Genomic DNA, 20,126 nt, shown 5'->3' on the forward strand with positions numbered 1-20,126 from the left:
AATGAAGCAAAAAGGGGAACAAGTATCTGCAATATCCGTACAAAGTGTAGAAAACTATAATAATATCCCTTTAAGCCGAGAGATAGAGTATGTAAATCTTTCATCTGCCAAACCCGGAGATAAATAAAGGCCTACATGACGGTATTGTTCAAAATATGGGAATATTTTAACCCTCATGTGACAAAGGTTGACAAGTTTGGTTATTTCATTAGTTTACGCCAGTTTCATACCCAAAACGTTAATCCCAATACAACTAATACCAATCGTTTTACGTACAGTTTGAAAAGGTTAAATTCCTTAAAAGTCTCTTTAAAGCGATGAAAAATGAGTTAACCCCCTACCTCCCAATAGGTATAGAATAAATATGTTGAGAAGAATGGAGGGGAAAGGGTTAAGTAAGAATCCATTAATCATTATATGGCATACAGTACACATTAACCACAGCCCAGCTATTTTGTCACTTTGTACCCTCACGTATCGTACAATAAGGGTAGAAATCAAATATTTTTTTAAAAATATGATTATCTTGTACAGACCTGCAACAAAGCCGTTAAAATGGAACGTGACTTTGAATTAAAATCGTCATTTAAAAAAATAGGCCACAAAATCGAAAGAAAAAAAAAATATGAAATAAACATTGCAATAATATTCGAATACCTTCCTATAATAAAATAATCGCTTTGAAGTATAAAACTGTTGCTGCAACAATCAAATACGCATTTCGGTATTTTTGATATTTTAGTTAGGCTGTTGTCATTTTTATTTACAGCAGATTTTGAATTTCAAAACATTAAATAGTTGTTGTTCTAGGACTGATTTGAAAACCTTTTTTTCAAATGTTAATTGTTAAATTGACCTTAAACGAGACTTACCTCCGAGGTAACCGAACTGTGGTCCGCCCATCATATCGGGACTATCTGCCATATCTTCCCCGGGTCGCAGGCCTCTCATACGCCGTGGGTTCCTGAAGAAGTGCCGCCTTGCTCCCAGCGCACTTAACTGCTTCATTCTTCTCTCTTTCGATCTTCTGTTTTGGAACCAAACCTGGAATTAAAACGAGATTAATGTTATGTCACTTCCGGCACATTTATGGTATACTTTGAAGAATATAATTTTGAATAAAATATAGTTTCAATCGTTCATATACTCTTGGCGCTATGTACTTTTAAACTAAATGTGGCTTCAAATTGAATTTTCTGGTCATCTGAAATAGTTCTGCAGAAATCGGAAGTTATAATTCCAAGCTGTGCAGTCACGGAGCAAATGGAATAAAAATGGCTGAATGAAGCTAAATGTGATTACATGTTGTCCTCTAACTATGTGATTTAATTTCAATTCTTTTATAAACTACTAATCACATTAACTTCTACGATGTTACAATTTTTTCAAGATGGCGGCTTAGAAACCCCAAATCATGCAATCAACATGCATTCACGTCTGCGAGAACTTGATGATTTGAAAACAAGTCTGTTAATCCCCGACTGTCGTCTGCATTGAAATTCAACCGCGGTTACTTAACTCATGATCGTTTTAATTTACTCCCAAAATCTTAAAATATGAATGTTCTTTTGAAATATGGCCTCCATCACTTAACCTCAGTGAATCGTTTTTGACTGAAAATCTTTGACCCGCTAATTAACTGCATATTGTGCTGGTTTATGGTAGAAAGATGAAAGAGGTAGATACGTTTCATGATTTCCTCCTATCAACATTGGGCGCCCAAGCCGTAAATTTGGAGATAATTTTCATCTTCTCGCGTTTCACCCCTCAGGTAATTGAGAAGCCTCGTACAAGACGAGAATTCAATCACGTGACGTCTCCATGTCAAATATCGAAGGTATGACGTCAAGTATCCATTGCGCCCCCTGTCAATCAGACGACCATGTCTAGACGCTATCAACCAGTCTTGAAGATTTCCTTACCAAAATTGATACCCCTTCAAAGACTGGATAGACAAACTGTTCGGAAATTGTCATTTCTAATAATTTCTAATTTGCTTGGTCTGTCATTTTGCCTTTCTTATCTTGATACGATCTGATAATGAAATGTTTATCTCCCTTTTCAACTTAGGTTTTGACCACACATCCCTCAAATTGGTCGAAGGAAGTGGTTCGATTACATTTTCTGATTGAAATGAAAGATTAAAACGAATCTGTACTATCAGTGGATACAGTTTTGAAAATTCGTTCATTCATTCATTCATTCATTCATTCATTCATTCATTCATTCATTCCATTCATTGGATATATCCTATTTACTATGACAATGTAACAAAGCCTGGTCGAGACTAGTTGTGATATTTCGGTTATAGTTGTTGAAAGGTAGATATAAAAGAAGGGATTGTTCAATTGTAAGTTTTACAAATTACTGTCATATTACGGCAGGAAATGCTAACTTTATCCGATAAAAAGAACCCTCGTCATACATAAAACAGTCACCAACACATTATCGATCCAAACAGGAAATCCAAATCTTGGTTACAATTACACCACAAAAGACGTCACAGAAAGAATGAAAAAAAATGGACATATTATGCCGTTTAATGTAATAGGAACAGAGGAAGAACAATAACTAAACGCAATTGTCCAAACTTGATTATGGTCCTTGAGTGAAACAACAATAAACATTGCTATCACAGAAACTAAACCGAAAGTAGGAAAAATCGAAGAATAAGGATTTGATTAGATATGGATCTATAACAGTTGAGTAAAATAAAAAGTTGATTTAGAAACAAAACTGTATTTATGACCAATTATCTTCAACTTGCGGCAACACTGATTTAATATTTAAACGTAGCCCGGGGGGAGAGAACAAATCATGACAATAATTGAGAGTTTAGAAACTATTAGAGACATAATTTCACCCACCTCTCGATCCCCCACCCCCGGGCCAAGTCTATTACACTTGATAATTAGCTTTGATGAGATATTAAACTCCAATCTGCAGAAAACAGCCTGAAGGTTCCTTGTTTCTAAAACCAAACTACTTTTATATTCAATCACAGTAACTTGGTTAGTGTTTGCTTAAAGTACAGAAAGCTGTATGACTTGGACGCTTGCTCACTCGTCCAAAAGTTCATTTTATCTGAACGTTATTCGTTTTCAGAAATTGAGGGAGTAATTATTAATGAAGGTTATATGTTATGAAAACGGTCCGATTTTTAAAAAACAATTTCTGTAGACTTTTCATGTTTACATCTGCTTTTAGACTACGATATACTTTTAAAATAGTCAATGTATTTGGTGCATATTGCCACTTTAATGCTGAGAAAATTTTAAATCTTGAAATTCAGATTTTAAAGTTTTCAATCCATTGTCTGTATCATTTTTACTTTTACAAAGTTTTCTACTGAATCACAGGTCCTTTAAAACTGTCAAAAATATTCAATTTTTCTTTGAATATTATTTTCAAGAACTGTGTTCGACTCTTCTCAGTTGTCAAAACTCTTTAACCGCTGACAAAGTGGGACGTTTCGTATCAACACCAGGGTTTTTATCCCACTTTGATGTTGAGAGTCGTCAAAGGAACCCAGACAAGCTCTTTGTTGATAATTTAAGGGAAGTCCTTGACAAATCTGTAACTGACGAAGGGGGGTCGGGTAACAGCAGGCAGCCTGCGATATCGAGAACTGGAGAGGCCGTTATACTCAACAATTCAAATTGAATAGTTTAAAACCAAAACAGAAGGAACGAGTTCCGGTGTCTTGACGACTAATAACAACAGTTTCTCACAAAAGTCTCGAACAAACGTTCTTGTCTTGTATTTTAGTGTCGGGTTTCAGAATTTCGACAGGATTTGAAGTAAAGTTAAGAACAAGCCAACTCTATCTGTCAATGGCCTGTAATTTTAACTGAAGGATAATGAAACCCGCCATCATCACCCTACTTTGTAAATAATCACCAACTTCTACGGGAGTTTTTTCTTGTATTTTCAGATGTAAACCGATTCTACCATCAGTTTACATCAACATTTCTACATAAAAATTGATGTTTCGAATAATTTTGCAATGCAACAGTAAAACTAGAAAATTTTGTTTGGTCATATTACTTGGACAAATTCGGTTTAGATTACCGGATTGGCGTCCTGGATATGTTTTGGGTACTTAAAAACAAGCTTTGTTTATCATAATATGTTTTCAGTTTTTTTTTTAAATCAGTTGATAAAAAAAATATGTTTGAACCAAGCAAAACTATAACTGCGTTTAACATAGTTACAAACCATAGGTCTTTGCATCCATGCTTTACGAGATCGGTTTTGGTAGGCGTACACTCGTTTTCTGCTTGTAAATTAGACATTCTCCACTTTAAATCCTTCGAAATGTCGGTGAAATGTTTTAAGCGACGTTGACAGCTAATATTGGGTTATGTTAAAGTAATGTTTTGTTAAAACACGATGGGGGTCCCGTCTCTCACTGACTGTATTTTAAAATGAGAAGTTACCACCCAGGAGCCGGGCCGACACCGGGATCATTTTATCATCAACTCTGTTTTAACTCAGCAGTGGTTTAAAAATCTTACGTTTTTTGCCGAAACAGATATCACTAGTTTAAATGCATAAAATTGTTAGAATTCTTTCCAAAGTGCGTTTAAATCGCTTATTGCGAAGGGTTTTTAAGCTTAATGCATATTTGATTCTTGAAAAAATAAGCGTTGATATATTTTGAGATTCCAAACTTTAAACGTACAATCAGTTTGACAGAAAATTATTTTATTTGAAGGAAAAATATATTGACTGTTAATGTCAAAATCTCTACTCATATATTCATGTTCTAAAATATTTTAAATTCCATGGACTGAAAACTAGATATCATCTTTTGAAACATTAAACTTGTTATATTGGAAATATTGCATGTCGGGAATAATTTATTCCAGTAAAATATCAAAATTATGATTCTAAAATCATGAAAAATTTTTGAATTATAAGAAATGAGAAAGAAAACGAATAAAAACCAGGCAGGGATGAGAACCAAATTGCTCTACGTCACAAAATAGTCGAGAGTTTGGTGATATTTTACGATTCAGGCGGGATATTAAACCTTATTCCAACATTAAAGAACAATTTTACGACGTCATAATGTAGCAGAGATAGCCATAAGACAAAGACTCTTCCCAGCTCAAGACGGTGTAAAGATTCCGTTCAGCGTATCTCACTTCCAAATCGCTCGTTAAAGGGTCTAGCTGGGAGATTTAAATTTATGCAAACGATCGTATTTTCAACCCCTCGCATCTTTTATTCTCGGCATGATAAGCCCTCTTTCACTCGACTGTCAGGCTGGATAACAATCGAAACTTTCTCTTTATTTATAGTGGAATTAACTCGAATCTGTCGTTTGTAAAATTCGTTCACATTTTGTTAGTAATATTGAAAAGTTGCATCGAAATATACGAAGGTGAGAAAATGATATTTGAAATAAGGATCTTAAAAAAAACTTTAACTTCTTACTTAAATTTTAACTGTTATATCAAAATTGCTTACTTGATACGAAATTCTCTCATAGATTCTGTCAAGATTTGCTTCAAATACCATCATTATCCATTCATTTGCAATTCAATTCTCAAATATTTTTGAGACATTTATTGGATGCGAATCATGACTCTACAACCCGACAACCTTCAGTTATCAGCTGGGAGGGGATTAGCCATCTCAAAGAGTCTCAGAATAACCATAAATCGGACCAACTGCCATTCCATGAAATTCCAATATTCATGACCGGTTCTATTGTTATCTGGGAGATCTTGGCCTGGTTCCTAATTCCGCGCTAATCCTGTTGCATATTTCAGGAATCAAGTCTGGAAGTTCTATTTTGATGGAATTAGTCCAGGATTGATGCGAGTCGTGACCTAGTTTGTTGGTTAGTGGATGGTTTGAGAGCTCACTGGCCATGAAATCGTGGTCCAGTTTACCAAAAATCTTACGAATTTGGTATGGTATTTCGCAGTGTATTTCCCATTTATGAACAGTCGAAAGACTTGTGAAAAAGTCTCATAGCAAATCCAAAACTAATTTTGTTCACCCATGTCATATTATTCCATCCCTCACTCCAAACCGCAAAAGACTTCATCCCCTATCGACTTAATTCATCCTCCCAAGTTCTTATTTCTTCCCTCACTCCAAAGCAATAACCTACCTTTCCACCTGAGTGCTAACAAGTCCTAACTTAATAGAGAGACGGGTCTGTCTCAGATGGAATGGAATATTTGATGCTGTAACCACCATGTTGATTTAATTACTACTAGAAATTGGACAATAATTGATAAACACGAGATAAATACACTCAATCGTTTTACCACAGCTCGTTGTTTAATTAGACAGACGAGAGTAGAATTCCCGCCATTTCTTTACCATTTTTACAGACGAACTTCTGACCTTGAATGCAACTTTCACGTTTAAATGTTCGATTTTGGCCTTCGAATTTCTTATTTTAAAGACAAAACAACCTAATTATTTGACACAATTCAGCATTCAGCAAATCCAAGCGATGGGTGAACAGATAGAGATAAAGAACTACATAATTTGACGCATTACTTTCCAGATATTTCGTCCAAACAGATTTTTATATGGAAATATGACCGCTTCTTATTCTACACAATTACATGCCTTGCTTTACTTGAATTTCATTCTTCAAAATATTTTTGTAGATGGACAAACAATTCCAAAATCAGTTCCCATGATCGAAAGGGACCTACGTGAGGATGACCTTGAAATGACATGATCAAGGTCAGATCAAAATTCCTACAGATGATCTGACCGATCACGTAACCCCTTTCATATCTTTAAAACTAAATAAATCAGCCTCAACAATACAGAACAATCGAGTTCCAGGAATTACTCGAAGACAATTCCAGATCGTAAAGCAATTTGACCTTGATTTGATATGAAGGTCAACCGTGGATTATTTTGAATCAAACCATTCTGAATGATTCAGCAGACGACAAGCAAGAGGCAAATCTCGTTACGAAGAATACCCAGAATTCCACGCTTCTAATTAACATATTCTATTGTCTTTGACCTTGAACACACCTTTAGAGGTCATCCTGCAAGTGTTCCTGACTCAATAAACATATAAACACAAACAGATACTTCGCCTGATGATCATACCTGAATTTAACGTTCAACTTCAAACAGAAGATCCCAATACACCTGAAGAGACAGTACATTTTGGTTCCAAATTTTAATTAACAGGTAATAATGGGAAATACTTCTTTAATTCATAAGGGAAACTAATATACCTTCTAACATATTTAACAATTAGTATTAGCACATCTTTTGCTTTGGCTTTATCCAACAGTGACAGAATTTAGAAAATGTGTCTTGTTCAAAAGTGTCATAAACCTTAATAAAGAAGCAAATCATGACAAACGCTGCTCCGATATCTCAAAAGACTTATATTTGCTTAAATGTGTGTACATTAATCCTAGTCGAAAAGTTTCCTCAAGCTGAAATGTGAAAATACTGTTAGGACAGGGTTTATTTATTCATTCGGTCATGTATAGTGTATAAGATCTAGGATCAAGGGTATAACGGCTGTATCAGACCTTGTTGAATATTTATTAATTATTATAACATCGTTTACTCTGTAAACTCTACTATATACTAGATCAAAGACGCCGACACCGTATTTTAACAGTTAGAAATAACAACGATACGGTACACTATGTACTGTAAGTCAAAATGTTACAACTTGTTACTTAAAGATAGGGTTTCGATTTTTATTGAAGACGGTAGGTTTCTTCTTTCCAAAGAGTCGCTTTCCAAAAAATAGAGTTACATCCTTTTTTTCTTCATTTTTGTTGCAGGTGAGGAATTTGTCTTTAAGCAGGAATTCGATGACAAAACAATTAAAGTAAGTTATTAATGACAAACAAAGTAACAAGATAACATAAAGTTAAGCTTCACGACTTTGTTTGGGGTGTTGAAGATGGCAAGCAAAGACATCCTTGTGTAGAAATCGAATTGAATAACAAACAACGAATAAAACATGTCCTCCTATCGTCGCTTTAAATTTAATTAAGAAGTCGAACCGTGCATTTCAGAACATGTCAACAAATCTTTTAAATGTGAAAAAATACATCACCATGACAATCCTTCGTAAAGAATTCGCCTTCTTTTTACTTATATTGGTCAAATCCCCTGGCTAGGTCAAATGGATCTGTGCGTCTACATTCTGCCTTTATGGTCTTCATCGTAACATTTACTTACGACTTACCACTGAGCGTTCACACCCCCGTGTTACGACTCATGTACGACAAACGCTGACCTTTCGACGTTACACAAGGTCACATTGTTTCAAAAGAAGACTATACAAGCATAATAAACAATCTTCAAAAAGTTGATACTTGGTGTTTTGAAATAAACAGCATTCCCCACAGATTCGCTAAAAGATTTACGAGTGTGTAAAGTAGACTTATCTAGCTCGGCCCCTACTTTGAGGTACGCTTCCCTATTGCTCCCTATATTACTTTTATTACTGTCTAAAACGTGCTGTGATCTTTAAATATTTAAAATTCCTGAGAAAGTTGGTCATACCCAGAGATTACCGAGGTGGTGTGTATCTCTAGGATGGACGTTGGTATTGTCCAGTATGATTCAAGATATTTCATTCTTATCAGCACGTGTCTGAGCCAGATTTGTAAAGCTATTGTAACCAACATCCGATTCAAATTGATCGTACCCAAAAGTAGGAGTCTGGGACACTATTCACAGCTGCATTATCCTAAATAATGTAAATGCAATACATAAGTCGCCATCGTATGCTGCTGGCTGGAAATAAAAGCCACACCAGAGCAGCTTGCGCTACCATTTGTTTCTGAGTACTATGATGGAGAGAAAGGGGGTGCCCCAGCCACCATGAGCCGCCCGGAGTTTTTATCAAGGAGTGAAGGAGAATCCCTAAAACGTGCCTGAAGCTGATAAACAGTGACAAGTGGTCGTGTTCTCCAGCACATCAGCTCATATTCTCGACAGGTTTCTGGTAAAAAGAGCGGAAACAGTGGTAATCCGTTGGGTGTATAGGACAATGTTTAGTTTATATCGTGGTTGTATTCAGGGAAACAGATGCAGCCAAGTCTTTTCAACGTGCGAGAACAATCGGTATTTATTTCACCTAGCGAATGAATGAAACTTCATCTCCAGAAGGCCAAGATGTTACCAGCAGAGTAAAAGTCTCAATATAACTGTGAAATGAAAATGAAATGAATGGAGTTTGACGTCCTACTCTTCTGCACCTTGTGGGCTAATGAAGACGAGTCAATATAACTGTGAACACTGTTAATGCAGTCAGTTGTAACGCTGGATGACTCTACGAATATCTTTCCACGTGACGTCATCCTGCCCATGCGACGTAATCCTAAACATGTAACATTATCACGCATGACGTTATCCTGCTCATACGACGTTATCCTTTCCATGCGGCGTAATCCAGAACATGTAACGTTATCCTTTCCATGTGACGTTATTCTACCCTTTCGACGTAAATCCCAATCATGTAACGTTATCACGCATGACGTTATCCTGCTCATGTGACGTTATCCGCTTCTTATAACGTTTGAAAAGAGATGCCTTTTGTCTCGTAACGCTATAAATTACAAGTTTCAATTTATGGTTGGTATAGGACGTTAACATGGAGTAATATTAACTACACAAGTTACAGATGTTCTTCTACCATCATAATCCTCAAGCAAACAATAACATTGAAAAATAAATATTTTTAATTCTGTGTGAATCCGCGAGTGGAGACGAGATACGGGGTGAAGTTTTAATCTTAGGCGAGTCAAGTGTTTAGCTACCTGTTTCTAAAATTCTTAAGACTTTCTTCGTATTTTTTCTTCCTGCATATTTGGTGAAATATTCAATGACTGTAAAATACAGAGATGAGCTGATACATTAAGACTTCCAATCTCATGTCGGTTACCAAAGTTTTGAATTATGAACTTCCACATAGCGACAAGATAAAATACAGACATGCGTCAAAGACAAAAGTGATTGCATAAAAAATTGACCCGTATCACCCCTGAGCCGTCAGCGAGCACCCTAACCCTATTATAAATCCATATTGTTTACATTATCTGTCATCTCCCGAAAGCACGTGCTTTGAATGTTAATGACATGAGATCTCTTTTGTTTCGTTTGTGTTTTGTGAAGACGATTTCTTGTGTAATAGTCCACTCACAGAAAATCAAAATTTACTTCAACTTTGTCTCCTAAAAAATGAGAAGCATCCAACTAGAGACCAAGATACCATTATTCTGGGGGTCCTTTTGCCATTCTGATCTGAATTTTGGAAAAGCGCTTTTCCTTATAGATTCAATGACTTCGAGCGGTGCAACTCGTTTCACAAATTTGCGTTTTTGAAAAAGATATTCCAAAATTTACATTACTACATTTCTACTAGAACTATTAACTTTAAGAATTGAGATTCTAAATCTAGCCTTTCTCAACCTATATTGTTTACAGAGAAAGTACTAACTCTGGTTATTTTATACCGTGTAAACATGGCTTAATAACATTTACAAAACCAATCATATCCGATTTAAGTTGTAGACATATTTTTACGTGGTTCGGACTACCCCAAAAATACCAGTACCTCAGAATTTATTTATATAATACTTTAAAACGTCAACTTTCACCGTGATTTGTTTCCTTCAGATGGTGTACATTTATCAACCGCCTGTCAAAAACTCTTCTTATTTCATTGAGTGAGCATAACAAAATGTGCCCATCAAAACATGGCGGATATCGTATTCTTAGAGAGTTAAGTTTCGCTTTTCCAGTATTTCCTTTAACGTTTGAATACAGAATTACAGTCTTGTTAACCAAGTCTTAGAAAGTTCTCAGCTTCTTAGCCAGCCGTGGAATAATTTAGTATGAAAACATGTTCATTATTCTTTCAAATGACATTCGACTCATGTTCAAATGTCAACCGAAAATAAAAGTAGAAAGATAAAACGAAAGTAGACAAAAAATAAAATGCCAATTTTCACGTTGTACGTTTCAATGTTTCTGATGGTTTTTAACTGTAAAATAAACACAAGAACCAAACTGACACATATTAAACTGTTTATTTTAAAAAAACAAAAAAAAATGTTTTTTTTTAACTTTTAAACTAAATGGTATTTTTAAAAGCTTTTATCTAAAATGGCCTAAAATTGGGTTGGGATGACGACTGTTTCTCTACAAGGAAAACACATTAACTAAATGTTAGCGACAGTGAATATTACAATTTAGTGACATTTTTCCCAAATATGGAAAATTAATTGGAGCTTTACGTCCTACTTTTTCCCAGGTGTACTAGTATAATAGAATATTATAATATACATTTTGCCAGTATGAAATTGTTATGACATGCACAACACACCTGATTCATCTATATAGGCCTATATCAAATCGAGAAAATCGACGACTATCACGCAATTACCATATATGGTATCCAACATTCACATTAATATTCAAATTTATTCATGCATCAAATAGTTTTAATCAATTATTGAATTAATTAAATGTTAGGCATCAATTAGCATCCAGCAGGCGTATAAGTAACACGTTTAAACTTTTTATTATTATCATTATTAATATCGATTACTTTAAATACTGGTAAAGTTCGGTTTAAAAACTTCAATATCACCTTGCTTTTTTTAAAAGCACTAATAACTAAATAATAGGAATATATTCAGAATGTATTTTAAATCTAACAATGCTTTTATCTTTATAATAGTAGTCACATTTCTTATTTAAACAAATTATCAATCAAATATTGGTGTTTTCATTTATGAAAGTGAACTCGACCGACAACAAATAATATAATTATTTCTAGAATCAAGCAATTAGTTCTTTCACAAATAACGCAATAAATGGAAATCTCGAATATCAGTAATAATGAATTACAATATACCGCAATATATTTCCAAATTCCAACTTCCGATTTTTAAGTTCGGATTTTATTTAAATTTATTTATAACGTTATTATTTTTCAAATTTACCATTCATTTTCAGCTCACAACATATTAAAATCAGTAAATATATTTTATTTTCGATTATGCAATTTATGTGCAGAATTGAATATAAACTGACATAGATAGCTGACTAAAGTTTCACTATATCACACACGAGTACATGTTTTAAACGAACATGATTTTCATCTGATTGACAAATTTCATGAAATTGATACTTTGAAAATATTCGGCGTACATGTCTTTACAAATATCGCGGATATAAAAATGGTAACTTCTTTGTAACATAAGACTTTTATTTCAATGAAATGTTGTAATTGATACGAGAGTTCAAAGATCAAAAGAAAATTAATAATCCAATCGAGGACAAAGAAAACCTACACCTGGTAGAACAAATAAATTGAGTTGAAAGGGAGTTTTACATCCATGTTTGGTCGGATTGGTATTAAAGATCGGCTATGCTGTGTACAATCAGGTGAATTTTGCCTGGATAGTGGCATTGTCCAATCTAAGGGACCTTTATATAAAATAGGGTGTAGAGATTGCACTCTTAATGTTCGATTAATTTTCATGATAGATGAACTACTGTTTAAACCTTGAAGGTAAAATGTTGGGTATGGCACTGTTTTTTTTTTGTTTGTTTTTTTTTTTTAAATTTGATGTGTTTATTGATGGGCGTTTTGTTACACAATTTGATAAAAAAAAATTCCATTCTAAACGTATCTACTTTGAAATTGCCAAACTTGGATTTATATTTTGAAAAATTGATATTAACGCTGAATTCTCTGTTAATCAACAAAACGAAACGACCAAACAAACAAATTGTTACAACCCATTAACATTGTTATTGAATCATATTTTTCATCATCTCCAATTCCAAAATATTTCAGAAAATCATACAGCAGATAAATAAATCAAATCTAAAAATGACAAATATTATGAAAAGACGATGAATAAAGTTAAGAAAAGATGATCAAGAAATTTAACTGATGAAGCAATTTGGTTTGTTTATTCTACGATATAGCACGTGGGTTTGTTTACATTTTCTCTCTAGTTTCTATCAGAGACGTTATTTACTTATTATTCCGCGCAGAATTTAGTTTATTTTTCTCTGAACGAACAAAATGTGCTATAATCTATGCCCTGTTTTTTATTTTTTATTCTTGGGAATTCAGTTATCATTTTGTTATAACATTAAACAAGTATGACCTAATCTTGAAATGAAATTGAATTTAGTTTTACGTCCATCCATTCAGGCACGCATTGATCAATAAAGACAATAAAACAATGAAGTGTGCAATAAGGGCAAAAGTGACAAGAGAGAACATCCATAAAAATTCAAAATTGTAAACTATATTTTTGAAATTTATGATTTTTATATTCTTATCGAAGTATAATTCACAGTAAACTCAGAAAAAACTTGCCGTCATCAGATTCGTTTCTCAGTTCATACATATTTCCTATAGAAAAAAGTCAAAACATTACATAGCTCTAAACTGGATCCAGATCTCACGTGCATTTTGTTTTGACTTTTGGAATTCATACAATCTTTGTTTCTTGAATAAAAATGTTGCTTCATTTTAAGAATTTGTCTTTGTTTTGACTGGTGGAATGACAAAATTGCAATCTTTCTGCTAATTATGCCTCAAGAATTCACAAAGAATGCTGTTTGTAGTTTATACTATAATTAGTTTACAGGTCATTGTCATGTTTGCACGTGCATCTATATAAATGAAATTATATCTGATGTTTTTGTATGTCATCATCGCGAGTATAATATCCAAAATATTTTTGAGCGGCATCACAAACAATTCTCAGTAATTCATGATATTTTTCAAGAATTAAACAACTACAAAGATTTTAATAGAATTTCAAAATCCAGTGAAACGTTACAAAGCGGTGCCCATATTTGAAGGAGTTGTATTTTCTTGACGGTGATTAAACTGGTAGATGAGTGAAGGAAGTAGAGGATGGCACCGACTGTTTATATTTACAGATAAACACACAACCTCTAACACTGTACAACATTGTTTATTAACCACCTTTATAACCGAGACTACACAACATCCAGACCGATCCTCGCCATTCTCGAGTACCACTACTTTAACCTGTCAGAATCTCGCGAAAGAAATGTTTTGTTGACCCCATCTCAAACAAACATGGAATTCATCCCAACAAACGAAACATTCGCTCTAAAGACCAAGCACCACTTAAGATAGTGGAACTTTGTATAAATTCTGAGTCTTAGAAATATATACAAATTTTAAAGCCACTTAATGAAATACTCCACTGATTGGATCGGAGATTCCAGAGAAAAAAATTCAAGCACTTTCAAAACTTGGGCCAGAAGGAGAAAAGTGACACATTCTTGTTACGAGATACTTAGAAACACACGATCACAAGGAGAAAATACGATAAGCATGCTACGTAAAATTATAACCACTTGTAACATGGTTATAGGGAACTAAACGAGGGGGTCATGGAAACTATGACACTATTACCTATTTACTTTAAATATATTTTATCTGAAAGGTTTCAGATACCTTTTAAAAAGTTAAACAAGTTGTATTTCTGCAGCAGTAAGTTATTTAAGATAATTGCTGGTTTGTGCCATTTGATTAATTGCTCAGAGAATAAGAAACTACAACAAATATTAAATGCAAGGAATCAGTACAAAATGGAAGTCTTTTCAGTGCTAAATACTATCGTTATTGTCAATGAAAATGTGGCAAGCCCGTGTTATTTTCAATATCCAGAACTATTTGTCCTACTCAATACAGGCAATAAAAGTGAATAGAATCTATCATTCAAGATTATAATTGTATTCAAGCCTTCCCTATCAGTCTTTACCAGATAGTTCTTATCACCGTTAAACAGCGGCACTAAACCTATTTATTTCTGACGGTAATTCATCTACTCTAATCACTTCCCGCCTCAAATCAACAATTTAATTCTTTCAATTGTTCAAAATGGCGTCATTTGTCGGATTTCAACACTTTAATTGGCCAATTTGTTTCCTTAGTGACACGTGGGGTAAAAAGTGTGGGTAATTGACAAGAGTACACCAGGTTATCGACGTCACAAACACAAAACTTTCAGGTGATTTTTCAAATCTGACAGGACAGTAGTAAGACCAGACGACATGGAAAGGGGAGGTAATCAGATGGTGGTGGCCGAATTTAACGAGTTTTCAATGATTGATTGCCTCATTATGAACAATGACCGGTAGTTGATGAGCAGCGCGTGCCTTCAGTCTTCTGTCTAGCTCGTGATCGTTAGCAAACGTAGCCTTAATCTGTCTGGAAATAATTAAAGCAGACGAACTGACGTTGAAGACTCGCCTGGTGGTTCAACGTCTGGTCGGAAACCAGCAGAAGACTAACTAACGATGACGTATTGAAGCTGTTCCGAGAACGTGTTAAAATTCTAATACAGACGAATAAAATCATTTAAATCGAATTGTTGACGTTTCCTCCTCGCGCTGCCTCTAAGGAAATGAAGAACATACACGAGATTTCGTTCTTAAATAGATTCTTATTCTTCTCTATTTCCTAGACCCGTGTTAGTTAGCAGACGTCTTGTTTCCCGCGCACGATTTATCACCAGAAATCAAACAAACTCAGTTTACACATTAAAATATCGGGATGTGCTCCGTCACGTTCTCTAACAGAATCAAAATTCAATGTTTTCACACTTCTTTCTTGGCGGGAAACTTGAGATGTCCTCTGCATTTTCAACAGAATTATAAAAACACTAGGGACACTGAGAAATATTTCTTCAACAATTTTCTTTATTTCACATGCAAATCATTTGTAATTCTAAATCAACCAAGAGAATGGCATAACACTTCGGGAAAATAATTCAAGTTAAAATTTAACGTTATAACGGAAATGGTTTTGAACACGTTGCACTCAGAGACCTTTCTAAACAATCCTATCCTCTTCAGTTCTGATAGTTCAAAACATAAATAAAGTTTGATTTATGTAACATTTCTGTCTTCATCCAAAATTCCACCAGAGATAGCCAGTAAGGAAAGTTTGTACTCGGATGTAACGTACCACCATCTGGGTCATATCGTAGCTCCTACTGAGTTATTACGTACCACCCCCTGTGATATATCATATACACCACTTAGAAATATGAGTTATAAACTTGGAAACATTTGGGAAGAATTTCAACAGACTGTTTCGGTTAAAGATCAAAGGGCCGGGTTTGTTTCGTACCAATTTTAACAGACCGTCATGGACAACTGTCGTCTGACCGCGTTTTGGTCGTCTGCGGCAACTGTGACTTGATTTATCTTTTTTGGCGGTTTTTGGATGATAAGTTCTAAATCATGCGAGGATGGTAGTGAACTATGCCAATGTTTTTAGTTTCTATGAAATGTTTGGCCTTAAGTTATTTACAGAAAGAATTTCCGGTAAAAATGAACCAAATGCTGAAGTTTTTGACACCATATTCTGTTCGCGTTTCCGCATTTCCAGTGATACAAGAGGGCTTTATGAGTTCAAACTATTCGAAAACGTGGACGGAGAAAATTCTGAAATTTCAATTTCATACAGTACAATATTGCTGTACTGGTGTTTAAGTCCAGATGTTGGGAATTTTGTATATTATTTTTAATATAGAAGATACTATACCAACTGAAAATATGGCGCTGTGCACAGACTCATGAATCGGGACTAAAATGACATGTTTTGCTGATTGATGGATGGGTCTAATTTTTTAATACAGCGGTGGTCCCCCAATATCAGTTATAACAGTTTTAGATAGACACAGTTAAAAACTACAGACTTTAGATATATATAGGGTCATTTATATGCTATTAAACATCATATCATGGTGCATGGTGCTTGCTTTATTCTTGTTTGACTCGACGGTGGTCCGAGAACATCGGTTCTGGCGAGCAAGATATCTGAAATAACTTTAACACCAACAGCCCCCAAGTTTTAAAGAATGGGACAATAAAGTTATATTAAATTTTGAATCAAAACACAGTTTTTGTTCCAGTTTTTTCTGTGGGTCACTTCTTTCATTCCATAAAGACACAAAGAATTTTGTTCTGATTTTCCTACTCTACGGTGGTCTAGTAATATCAGTTCTGATTAGCATGTTAGTTTTCAACTAAAAAAAGATAAAATTGATCGAGGCGCTGGGGTATCGGAGTTTAAATATCGTAAAGGATTTGCCTATTTACTGCCTCTATGGTGGTCCATAGATACCAGTTGCGATTAGTAGCGTATAGGTTTGTACCAGGCTAGATCTATATGATATTACATACTTTATATTTCAATATTTTAACTCAGTTTGTGGTCTCGAACACTCCTATCCGATTTAATATCCAGCGATATGAATGATGTACTCGGCCTGTGCTTATCTCGAATAACTACTTTGTTAACATCCCAAAGTTGTCATTGTATATTGCACATTCCTACTTCAACAAAAAGATGAATTTTGGTCAGATAACAACGAAATTCATTGCATAATTGTGTCCAGAAAAATCTTTTTGGTACCAAATCACTCATATAATTTACCAGCTTTTTCAAAAGGAAATCGCTTTATTAAATTTTCCATTTTTGCAATTTCTTAAAGACAGATATCAAACAATAGCTTTACTTATTTTATTGTTCATTTTTTCAAGGAAAGAAATTATGTGAAGTTTGTTGATAATATTAACTATTAGTTTATTAATCGCCAATTTCCTACAAAGTGTACTGATCCTAGACAAACTACAAATGTCTTATTCATCTCAAAACACAAGAAAAAAAACCGAGCGAGACTCCTGTCGTGTTTTGACATTCTCATCACTATAATAACTATTGGTTTAAAACTAGAGAAAAAAAATATATGAATTCATTAAAAAGGCCTCCGGGATGTAGAAACCAATCCTTATAGAAATACAGAAACCACAGGCGCCAAACAACTTAGACGCTTTTTCTCAAAAATTCTCGGTTATAAAAGAGAAATGATTAGAATTGTGGTGCTATTGAAATGATAAAATATAGAATATTAAGCCAATAGAATAGGACGTTAAAATATACAGATAAATAACCATAACTAAACTCCTTATCAATAGTTTTTACATGAGAGTAATCGCTCCTTACAAAGCGCCCTCTATTCTTCAAGATGTAAGACACTCGTGTGTATTGTGTGGGTTAAGTGAATATATGAAACGACTCGATCTTCACAATGGCTGATCTTTTTTATCCCCTGAATATACTGGTAAAATATAATCCTCGAGGCGTTAGAAAATAAAAAAGCATCTCGACTCAAATCCTCAATGATTGTTTTGTGAAGAAAAACAAGCCTACGGGTGTCACCATTCAGTGTGGATAAAGACGAATGCGTTCGTGCGGAAAGCTGTGTGACACTCGTACCCCTAGCTGTACAATACACCGATACAAGTTGACTCGACAGGGGGTGGGGATAGGATACAATTATTCACTTTACCCTCACACAACAAGCTACATCTCATTTCATTCTACCTCCACTCTAACATTGTCTGTCAACTCTATTTTAATACTAACAATAAAAACATGGAGCAGATTTACTTCTTTTCAAAATTAGAACCAAGTTGAGGCATTTAACACCAAGGTGAGAACGAAATCGAGATTATTAACATCCTAGCGTCACGCCCGAACGTGAAATTTAACTTCTTTACTAGAATAGAGACTGTCAGAAAACTGACGCCATGAAACGTCTCAATACAATTTTTTGTCAACGTTTGCTTCTGACGTCGTGAAGCAAAGGCTGACGTCAAATCAATGACGTTAACGACAAATCATGAGCGTCGACGTCAACAATATGACGTCGTAATATATTTGGAATGGCGTAGAAATAGCATTACAAAGTTTAGGAAAATGAAGCCTGTCTTACCTGAATCACTCTCATATTGAGTCCGGTTTCTTGAGCAAGTTGTTCACGGATATGACGTGTAGGTTTTGGTGTGGCATTAAAAGCTGCTTTTAACACTTCTAACTGCTTGGCTTTTATCGTCGTTCGTGGTCCGCGCCTTTTAGCTCCGACAGTACCGCCACCACAGTCTTTCCCGCCCTTATCGCCATTAACACTCCCCGAGGGGCTAGCACTACCGTTACTGTCATTACTCGGTGGATTCGCGTTTAAATCTAAACCGTCCTGTCCAGAATTCCTGGTTCCTGTTCCTAAATCCGACATATTGGATGCCACAGACGCCGGACTCCCGATTGGTCCACAACTCGCAGGAGATAAAGGTGGTTCCTCTTTGATGTCAACTGAACTGTGAATACTGGGGGAGAGGAGAGGGTTGGTAGATTGGTTGATATTATTATTATTGTTATTATTATTAAGATAGTTCGTATTGTTATTGGTTAAATTATTTAAGATATTGTCCTTTCCCTCTCGACTGTTATCGCCCTCTAGACAGAAGTCTTTATCCGAGATATTTCCCTGGGTGTCAATTCCAGAATCTAAATCACAATCGTCTTCACCATCCGACCCTGAAAATATACAAAATATCATTAAGTTCCAAACATTGTATAATTCAACATTCAAATAGCTTAAAGAACAATTTAGTCAGTTTGTGGAGAAAATTCTTAACAATTGTTGCGTTTGACATTATTGATAGTGTTAGGAAAAAAAGATTTTTTTCATTTGTACAGAATTCCGAAGGCCCAATATAATCTATCCAGAGACTCAATATTTTGAACACATTGTTTAAAAACTTAATACATTTAAAATTGTTAAGAAAACGAAATTAACAAATTGTGCACTTCATTAAAATATTGTTAATGTTAAAATATTCCACAATGAAATTAAATCTTAATGTAGGCTCAATGTTGATGAGTGAATTGTAGAATCTGGGTGATTTATTTAACACAGATTTTAGTTGGGAAGTAATTTATCAAGTTATATGGTCGACATCCCGCTGTGGTTATGTTTCACGCTATTTTTACAACAATCAAATACATTGTTTAAACTTAAACCGTAGTCGAGTCACTCGTGTAATTTACTGGTTTTTTACTCATAAAATCACCGACTTCCCTTCGACTTTAACCCTTAAATCCACACTTTATTACAAAAATTAACCCCTAATGTACCGAATGTAACTATATTATCGAACTGGTCTAATTTTAATGTTTTTAGAGCGAAACCTAAATTCATGGTTCAAATTCTTTACCATAAAATTTAATGATTTACAGT

At 34.6% G+C, this 20,126-nt stretch overlaps 1 protein-coding gene across 1 annotated transcript in view; it reads right to left on the reverse strand.

The window, feature by feature from the left end:
- Nucleotides 1-945: 945 nt before the first annotated feature.
- The window catches only part of LOTGIDRAFT_200317 (hypothetical protein), a gene marked incomplete at its 3' end in the record, with an annotated part of 40,544 nt that continues 21,363 nt past the window's right edge, over nucleotides 946-20,126 (reverse strand). Inside the window, exons 4-5 of the mRNA XM_009049561.1 lie at nucleotides 18,822-19,108; nucleotides 946-1,044 (exon numbers count right to left, since the gene is read on the reverse strand). Of these exons, the coding sequence (XP_009047809.1) occupies nucleotides 946-1,044; nucleotides 18,822-19,108 (386 nt within the window). The remainder of the gene's footprint in view (nucleotides 1,045-18,821; nucleotides 19,109-20,126) is intronic.

Source organism: Lottia gigantea (assembly GCF_000327385.1).
Source record: "Lottia gigantea unplaced genomic scaffold LOTGIsca_139, whole genome shotgun sequence".
NCBI classification, from domain to species: Eukaryota; Metazoa; Mollusca; class Gastropoda; family Lottiidae; genus Lottia; species Lottia gigantea.